General features: G+C 34.6%; 1 protein-coding gene across 2 annotated transcripts in view; it reads right to left on the bottom strand.

Moving 5' to 3' along the window:
- Positions 1-7,892: 7,892 nt before the first annotated feature.
- The window catches only part of LOC105451619 (DNA fragmentation factor subunit beta), an 8,671-nt gene continuing 5,852 nt past the window's right edge, over positions 7,893-10,711 (bottom strand). For both annotated transcript variants that reach the window (XM_011692191.1, XM_011692190.1), the window contains 2 exons: positions 9,736-10,346; positions 7,893-9,254 (listed from right to left, as the gene is read on the bottom strand). In XM_011692191.1, coding sequence (XP_011690493.1) covers positions 9,095-9,254; positions 9,736-10,346 — 771 coding nt within the window. In that variant the 3' untranslated portion in view covers positions 7,893-9,094. The remainder of the gene's footprint in view (positions 9,255-9,735; positions 10,347-10,711) is intronic.

Below are 10,711 nucleotides of genomic sequence, written 5' to 3'. Positions count from 1 at the left end.
AACGGGTAGTTGCGCACTCGCTTTGGCAAATGGAATTATAATCAAACGAAAAGAAACGAGACGCACGCGCGCGCGCGCATCGCGATGTCACATATCTGTAAATAAAAATAAAAAATATTAAAAAAAAAATGCAGGAAAAACGCGCATAAAGGAGTTACATGCAGTGAAAAATCAGATGCGTCCCGAAGCGCGCAATCGACGACATGAAGCTCTCTCCCGCTGCCGGTGGTCGTATCAATAATTCTAAAAGTGCCGTTTTTTTTCGGTGGAATATTTATCCGCGGTCGTGCTATCGATCGTGAGAAAACGGGAGCGTATGCAATTTAAATGATACCGTTTCTCGGATCATAAATACACCTAGATTGACGGGTTGATATTTGCGACGGGAGGGGAAAAATTGAAAATACGAAATATACCGGTTTTCGCTGGTGCGCTCTCGCTCGCGTAAGGAAAATACAGCGTCGCCCTTTTGTACTCTTTAAACTCGCGCCTCCCGCGTGAGTGCGCCAGTAATTATAAAGTACAAACGTAATCAGTGTTTCTTTCGCTACTGCTGAGTAATTAAAACAGTTTTATCAAGAAAGTGGAAAATAAGATGATGTCTCACAAATGAAACAAGAGATTTTCATTCTTACTATTCAACCGGTTTTGTCTTTTGATTTTCTACGAAAATCTATAGGAGATTAACGGAGAGAGAGAGAGAGAGAATTATTTAACATATTCACATCAAACACAATCACATCACATAAAGAATAAGACAGATAAATTTAAGCGCGTCTTCTACAGAGTCGAGGCTGGATCTTGGCGCCTATATATATTTCTATATGAATTCTAAATATATTATTCAGCCATTTAAACTGCGCGCCGAATTAATGTCGGACTTAATACAATCGGACTTAATACAATAAGCTGAAACTGGATTAGTCACAGTAATAGAGAATCACACAATTAGATTGATCTTCAATTTTTAATAATCCAATGCAAACAAGCATAAGATTATACATTTTGTCAATACATAGAGGATTCAGAAAGCAATTAAGGATTTGCTCGAATACATACAAGCACACATGTTATTTAGTTTATTATTCAAGAACATTTTACTGTCATAATTATTCTCATTGACTCAATATTGTATCAAAATGTCGAGAGAAATAAAGTAAGACATATAGTTAAAATTCGTAATATCTTCTGCAGTGCTCTTCAACAAAGTTTTTAGTCGAGCTAAATTAATCATTATTTTAGAGAAAATTTTGGCATAGCTAACGACTTGCCAAGAGAAAGCTTAAAATATGCGACAGCTGTAATTCCCAAAATTAATATCCAAATATTCGGCCTTATTTAGTTATTTATATTTATTTTACGACACGCTGAGAATAATTCGTGGGAGTACACAAAGCTCGACGCTCATTGTTTACGTTGATGTACAGCGTACCGCTGTAAATGCAGCGTTCTTGTTGGTGTCGAACCAGCAGAGCTCGTCTCCCTCGTCATTACTTTTCGTACCGCGATCGCGGTGATGCTAAGAGACATCAAGCGACCTCGTTCTTTACCGTAATTTAATAGCTATTGCCTAGCGCGATTGGATTTATTTTCCGAACGAACGTAACTCGTAAGCGCGTAACGAGACGATGACAGTTTATTTCAGTGTATTTACAATTCAGCATATTGAATCCACAACCCGTCCATTTGCAACGGACTCGAAACTTGGCCCTTATATCGTGAAAAATTCATAGCTCTCGTAAACGACTGCAAACTAAAAAGACGGCGAAACTTTCTGCCGCGCTCGTGTACGTTTGCCCTCGTACGAGCTTTGAATGTACGCACATGCACATACACAGTATTTTTTTTTTTTTTCAAACACTCTTCGCTCTCGTGAGATGATCCGCCTAATATGCGCCGAATGCATATTGATATCGCGACGCACGCGTAACGTTTTGCCGTTTCGCCCACGTTAACCTGTGCAATTTCATTGTTGCCGGTCGCCGTTACGGTAAAGGACCTTCGTTATCGCTGCGCGATCTTGATCTCTCATCCGCATTCAGGAATTTTACATGTGTGCTCGCCGGCCTGTGGTGGAAAGGGAGACAGAGAGAGAGAGAGAGAGAGGGGGGGGATTGGGAAGCCATCTACGCGAAATTAAACGATAAATCAGTAAATCGTTTCGCAGTGAAGTGATTAGTGCCGGCAGTAAAGTCACTCGAGAGTTCGAGAGGGTGGGGGGGGGTGGAGAGCCAACTCGAATTCCGTTCACAGGGTCGTAACGGGAATACAGCTCGCGCTAGCTCTTCCTCGTTTCCGCTTCTGCAGGCCGCTTTTCCGCACGCACGCTCCCGTCGACGGGGTGCCGACCCGAGAGAAGAAAAGAGAGAAAGAGAGGGAGAGAGAGGGAGGCTAAATCCGCACTTTTAAGGGGCGATACGCGGCATTTCCAGCGATCCTCCTTGCCCTGACATGTATCGATTTTCGACTTCGCCCGTACACAATCGGCAACATATTGTGAGGTAATTTGCACCCCGGGGGGTGAGGGGGTTACCCATGGAGGGTCACTCGACCGCAAAAACTCACCGACACGTGAAATGAAAATTTATTCTCGTTATCCGCGCCGGGGTGGTCCTCCGGGTGGTCTTGATTACAAATAAATCCGCCAGCTGCCACTTTGACGGCTCCTTCTTTGAGCTCGTCGCGGAGGTTTTTCCGGCGAACGACACGTTATAACGGGGTGCGCACGCGGGGAGGGGATGCTCTCTTCCCCCTCGTTACTATTTCTCGATCGCGAGAGGAAGTTTCACTAACCGTATATATTTAGCATTCATTCGATCCGCTCGATTAATTGGAAATCCATTTATTATCCGCGCCATTTATTATTGGTCCCGTTTCGCCTTTTGCTCTTTAGCTGAAATTAGTCCCCTTTTTTTTCCGTAGGATTAGCATAATTGATTTGAACGATTGGTTCAATCAACGAGATGTAAAAGCCGTGAGTTTATCCGACAGGCATTACGCATTACGTTGCGGATGCGATAATAAAGAAACATATGCGCATGCATGCATGTATCGAGTAAATTGGTATGCGAAACGAAATTCAATCAAAAATCTCAATTCAAGCTCTACCCACGCTTAAAACAAACTTTCGTTGCGAGCTGCTCGTTTTTTTTTTTTTACAAGGAACGTAATAAAAACGAATCCCCATTCTATCAGCTGAATAAAGAATACGGTATATTTTATTAACGCTTAACAAAAAAATAATTAATTTTGTGAATAAATTAAAATGCATGAAAGATACTCGCACATCTTTCGCATATCCCCTTCTTTTGTATTTTCATTGTAATATTTTTTACGGCTTTTGCGATTTAACGTGGAACAGCAGACAATGGAAATAATCTCGATTACAATATATACAGAAGCAAAAATTAAATTATATTCGGGCTGAATTTACAATGAAACTATTACCGTGTGGCTTGCAAAAACAGACGTTAAAATTAAAATGCTTGATAAAATAGAGAAAGCCTGAATAGAGTAATGTTCTCTCAGGTCCTGTACTCTTTCTGGCTTTCAATTTTTCGTTCCTATTTTTTTAATTTCATTTTAATTCTATTTTATTCATATCAGACGGCATTTCATCGTATAAACGAATTGGAAGAAAATTTAAATGTTCCGCTATGACAATTTAAATATATTATGTGATAATTATTTTTATATATTACTTTTTTCTAATTTTCTAATCTGTTAAAAAAACTAACAATTGGATTAGTTTAATATGTAAAATTTATCACACAATATGACCTAAGTTGATTAACTGAAAGAGAAGTCACGAATTTAAGAAACAGAATTATAGCCATTGGCAAAGTGAGTGTGTCGTTGAAATGGCCGATAATATTAAAAGTCATAAATTTTTCCCTATTTTGAAATCCGTTTTGTTGTTCTATTGACCTACATCCGCCCGTGATTTTGATAGCACGTTTCTCGACTAAAAAAAATAGCGTTTAAATTCCTCCGATCGGATACCGCCTAGGGATAGCATTCGACGTATCCATAAACTTTTTACGACATCTTTTCCGACACAAAATGGCTCGGAAATCACGTATCATATTTTGTGCGCGATGCTCCGTGAGATGACAGATAAAAATCTTCGCATTTTTATATGTAATACATATGATATAAACTGTGTCATATAAGTGTGACTTAACGTTAATAGAAGTTAAGATTTCAATTCTGCAAGAAATATATATGTCATTAAACTTAATAATTTATTAAATTAATAATTTATTAACTTATTAATTTATTCCAATAATTTTGCAAAGTCGATGTATTATTATTTGGAGTGGAAATGAAAATGAAACTCTGCTGTGTGTCTTGTACCTAAAATATATTTTTCTAAAGTAAAATATGTAGTTCTCTCTTGTACATTGAAAAATACTATATTTACACGTAACCTACATATATATATATATATATATATATATGTATAGAAGTATTGCACTTCTATATAGTTTCCGATTACTCCACAATGTACACATTATATCGATATATCATGACGAAATGGAAATCTTTTTTCCTTCCCCTTCCTTTAAAAATAAATTTTTACATCACGCTAAAAATGAAATTTTTGCTATCATTTTTTAACAGAAATTAAAAAATTATTTCGCAGACGCATAAGTTTTGGAATAACAATTTTGTGAAGTGCGCGCAGCAAAATATCCTTTCTTTTTCCCTCTTTTTTTTTAATAATCTTTAATAATCGCTTTAAACACATCAAAATATTTTTAACATTTAACCTGTCTCTCACACGTGTATTTCCGAGCTACATAGATCTCTGATGGTTAATAAGAGTTGGCAGGAAATCGATATCTAATCACTATTTCAAGAGCGTTGTTCCTCTTAAATATATTCCAGATAAGCTTTGATTATATATGCTAAACATTAATTAACATTTAACATGCCGCTTTATAATTTTAACTTTTTAACAGTCCACAAAACAAAATTATTATAGATTTATCAATCGTCTCGTATACGGATATATAAAAATTTTTTTAATTGTTTTCGATGAAATATTTCTATTTCAAAGAGAAAAAGAGAAATTTAGCGATAAATTTTGAAATTCTTTTTAAGAAAATATAATTCTTGACAAACTTGACTTTTAATAACATCAATTTTCATCGATATGTACATCATGTAACGAACAAACCTTTGCTGAACTGCATTGACCCAGTCGATTAAAAATTTATCGAAAACAACAGGTCACTCAAATTGCCTACGAATACTTCATCCAATAAAAGCGATGAAAAATATATAGAGAGAAAATACCAAATATGGAGTAGTCACACCATTTACATTTTATTTTATAAAACATTTGTTTTTTTAATTTAACTGCTGAATATTTATTTATTTGAAATCGTTCTTTCATTCATGTATATATATATATATATATATATACATATTAGATTTTATATGTATATAGATAAAATATATATGAAATTCTAAAAAATATCAAATACCAGAAAAATATTAAAAAATGACAAATTTGCATCTAAAAAAATTCATGTATGAAATGTGTTGCAAAATTATATGAGAATCTACATAGAAATCTAGTTTTCATTATTTTCTGTCATTAAAAATATGTCAAATTATAAGATGTTATAAATTCCAAACAGCAATTAACGCGATTAATGATGAGAACATTAAAACATAAATATTAACACCTATCAAATTTTCTAGAATATTATATAATTATACATTAAAAATATTTTTAAAAAGTAATTTGTAATGTATAACAATAAAATAACCAGGATATATTAATAAACTCACTCGAGCTAGCTCTGTAACGTTAAATAGTTTTCGTATTATTATTCTTTATAAAATATATTTTATGTTAATAATGTAATCCACATTTGGTATTTTTATTTTACGTTACTGTGTGTACTTGCATATAATTTGTAAAACCGATTTTTTTATTAAAATACCATTATATAAAATAATTTCAATAATCAGAAATTTAGAACAGTATTAGTATATAAGTTTTATCGTATCGAGTATTTTATCGTCAACATCGTTAATTAACACTAACACAAAATTAATAATATAATTAAAGAGTTATACTCTTTTAGCATAGTCGTCTTTCATCATCAACAATTAACAAAGAAATAAAATTCGCAAATATAGTTGCGCACAATTAATTATGTTGCAACGGTCATTTAAGCTCCTAGCTTCAGATTAAAGAGATAATCTGTAGTATGTAAGTATAATAAATCAGTCAAAATATGTTTATGCAGAATAAAGCGTTTAAACGAATAATCGAAAAATTCACGTTGCTATCAAAAATATACTATGAAAAATGTACTGAATATGTTTAAAAAATAATTGAAAAATAAATGTAAAATACAATATTCTAGATTTTTTTTTAACTTAAACTTAACTATAAAAAAATGTCTTTCGTATTTTCAATAGCAACGAGATTAATTCTGCTCCGTTTTTATATTTAACTCTGCATATTATCGCAACTTTATAGAGGATAGACGCACCAGTGAACAAATTTATTTATTTATGTAATGTACATAAAACAATAATAAAAAATTAAGTATAGTTTGCTAACAAAATTTAATCGTTTAAAATAATTAAATTATGTTTTACCTTTTATTTAATTTTATTTTTGTAAAACATTATACGCGACCAATTTTTTTAAGTTATCATATAACTTAAATTAATTATTTATTGGAATTAGTATTGGTTTCGTCGATTACTTAAAAATTTCGTCATACAAAATATACATTTATTTAGAAATGATCTAAAAATAAATAACTTTAATTTAACTAATTTGCTGATGCGTCTACCGTAATATACTATAATACTTGTTAAACATCGGAAGCGATATGAATGGCAGAAGTCTACTCAGAGGAGTCAGACTTACATTGGTCAAAGCTATAACAATTGCCTCTACAATTCTGCACCCTGTAGACAATAATACCCAGTGTACACACAACATACAAACATATATGCGAAGCAATCACATCCTTTGATTAAATTAGGAACAATACTCGATCATTCGATGCGATAATCATATCAATAATATACATATTTCTCACAGCTCAGCGTTGTGCAATATAAATAAATATATAATCAAAAAGTGCTTTAGCATAATAATAAATCGAACTGATAACATCGTATAAAATATAAAAGTACATTGTTGCGTTATATTTGATAATTTTAGAACATCAGTCTATTCACAACGATGACACGCGTTCTTAACTTTCGAGACTCGCAGTTATACGTATATTTACAATTTAACAAAACATCGCACAATACGAAACACAAATAAAGTAGTAATTCGAAGAAAGAAAAATTACTGACGTTAAGTACTTTTGTGCAATTTTTGTAGTTAGATGTCGGAGATGTACCCATTTTGTATATGGTGAAAATTTCTAAAACATCATTCAATACAGTACATACAAAAGGATATATATATATACCTCTCAGAATTTCCGCACTTCCTTTTTAGCGACACTTTTAAATTGAATTTTTTGTATTATTAATCTTAATTATTTTAACGAAGATATGGTATCAATAATATTTTAATTAAGCAGATGAAAACAGGCATTTTCACGAATTTCACGATTTTCACGAATAAAGGCGAAACAAGTTAACAAGATTTTATCCTTTGTTTAAATTTATATCGAACTTCACTTTCTCCTTCTTCAATAAAATTTTGATTTATAATTATAAAAATATTTATATAGAAAGATATTAAAAATTAATTTTCTCCAATGTTTTGTTAAAAAAAAATAATTTAACAATTTTAAGTTAATGAAGAATTGATATATAGATACGAATGGAATCGCGGAAATTGTGGAAAGTGCGCCCTGTATCTATATAGGAATAAATATATCGTATATATATGTATCTTTCTCTAAATATAATATATATTTATATATGTATATATCAGAACTTTGTTTTGTCTCTTATCGAGCAGTCAGAATAAAAATATGTCTGAAAGATAATCTACTTCACAGTTCGCAAAGTCGCGCAAGTCGAGCTTCGGTTCTTCATCAGAGTCAAATCAGGTCAGGAATTAACATAAGTTGATCCGAGATAATTCTGACGGAGGTGCCGGCTCGTTTCCGATCTAACATGATTCTGACGGAGAGCTGTCCCCTCGTTAGTAGATTTTTACCTACAAGCACTGAACATACTCAATGCTTAACGACATATCTGAAACAACAACTTTTCTCTTTGATAATCTGTATAGCCGCTGGAATAAATTACGGTTCTTCCATTGCGTGCGACTTATACAACCCTGTATTCGTAATTGATTTTTAGAAATGGTTTCCTTGAACAAAACAATCGTTACGTAATTGTACCGACAGAAACAGAGTGACGAAGGAAATCATCTTGGAATTCATAGCCACAGTCATTTCGTGAGAATTTGCGATAATTAAGATAATTGTATAATTAAGATATAAGAGTATCTGTATAAATCCCCACCGTTATTTTTATTTATACAGTCATGTGTATATGCGGAATATGCGAAACTCTTTTCCTTTATAATTATATATTTTGAAATCTTTTATCGAAAAATTGACGTCCATTAAATAATATTTAAGGTGCGCATAATTACAATACTTACAATAATTTTTATATTATTCGACTTTGTTCTAGTCAACGTCTCGTATTGTAAAATAATCATCGGAATCAAACTCCGTATGCCGTTAACAGGTCAGTTATTATTTAAAACTGAATTTTCTATCCATCGCAAACAGAATCGATGTAAATTCAGGTGTTTCGAACTTCGGAACGGACATTTTTATTATTAATGTTATTGCTCGTTACTTCATGCCGCAATGGAAACACGCCCGATAGTGTAACATTAATAATCGCTAAATCTATATTCTATCAACAGCGCTTAAACGTATTAAATATACTTATTTTTGTAGAGATCTGTGTCTTAAGGAGATCACGCGTACCCTACATACGTATTACGTATCCGGATGCATCATCTCATTCACGTGTGCGATTACTTTTTGGCACTCACGTATACGATCAAATACTTTTCAGAAGCGTAATGTATGCGTGCCGAATCTATAACCCTCCCTCCCAGAACTAGCGCTTATTTATGCGAGCCTTTATCGTGGCACACGACATGGACCAGTCTTAAATTCTTCACGGTAAACAGATTGTCGTAACAGTCGTAGATGTCCTGTTCATTGATCGTCTCCTGTCGCGAGAGCTGCAGCAGCGTCGGAATGAGCGTCCTGGACCTTTCGATTCTGCAAATAACGAAAAATCGATTTCTATGATTCTCTCTCTATTAACTTCTTTCCAGCAATTAAATAAACTCACCCTGAACGGCTTTTACGTTTATCAAATTTATATTTATTGTAAAATAAATAAATTGTTCGCCATGTGTACAATACTGGGACGAACGCAACGGATATATAAAAAGTAATCAAGTTTCGCCGATTATTGCGCGCCAGATATTGGTATTGCGCTATCAAATAAATAAAATTGCTCCGGATTTTTAAATTATCGCGCAGGAACTTCCACGCGTGCCAGTAGGGTAGGCGGCAACGATTTTCCGAATAAGTTATCTGGCGTTAGAGGTGAGTCACGTTAATTAAGAACTGGATTTTTTAATTATCGTAGGAATTTCCACGCGGTGCAAGATAGCCCGCGGTTTTCTGAAGTTATCCGGCGTTAGAAGCGAGAGTCACGTTAATTAAGGAACAAATATTGTAACCATTGTCTTACTTGTGATCCAAATTCCATGTGGAGAATAAGGCGAGCTCCTCCTTGGATCTGTACGGATTGATCTTGTGCCTGTCGCCGTAGGGGCAGCCGTCGGTGTTCCACCTTCCCTCGCATTTGAACTCGCCCCTCTTGTCGCAAATAGCGATTTGCTTCTTTCGCATTATCACGTGATAAGGGCAGCTCTCCGCTTTCTCGTCGTTCGCCGTCGTTTTCGCGCTCTTCTCGGACTCGCGGCACTTCCTCGCGTCCGTCTCGTCGATCTTGTCCGAATCGACGGTCGTGTCCGACGACTGCGGCAAACGGAGATACCGTTGGCGGAAATACGTCTCGTCGCTAATGCGGCCGAAATTGCAGGGACAGTGCTCGTAACATCGGCCGTAATCGGTCTCGTCACTGTCGCTTTTGGAATCGGTCTCCGCTTTGCTCCTGTCAAAATAATAGCCGAAGTAGTGATCCTGCTTGAGCTGAAGTTTGAAGAACGTTATCGTGCGCAGAAGCTGCTGCCGCGCCCTGTAATCGTTCACGAACACGTCCGAGCACTTAATCTGCTCGATCGTCTTGTAAAGATAAGTGCGTATCCTGTCCTGACATCTGCGGTGCATGTATGCCTCCTGTAAATGAAGCGGAGAATCGAGATTTAATATATGTATATTCTATAAAGCTTTAAATACGTCAACAAATGTATTGCTTGAAAATTGAAGAAAGTATTATAATTATGCCAGGTAACTCATGTTAAGCGGCATCTTCAATGAGACTTAAGACACAGTATAACCAGTAGGTCCACTTCGTGTCGGCACCTTTGATCTCCTTTTCCGGATCACGTGAGCATCCGTCATGTTAAATCCAGGACCGAATTGAGAAAAGTGCCTCACAAGTGATAAAACAGATAAGTAATATGGATTCGATACAGTAAATCAATAAATTCAATGTGTAATAATCAATAAATTCAATCGAATAAACGTTTATTAGTAACAAT

Source organism: Wasmannia auropunctata, unplaced genomic scaffold, assembly GCF_000956235.1.
Source record: "Wasmannia auropunctata unplaced genomic scaffold, wasmannia.A_1.0 LD336049.1, whole genome shotgun sequence".
Taxonomy (NCBI): Eukaryota; Metazoa; Arthropoda; class Insecta; order Hymenoptera; family Formicidae; genus Wasmannia; species Wasmannia auropunctata.
This window is presented reverse-complemented; position numbering and strand designations above follow the sequence as displayed.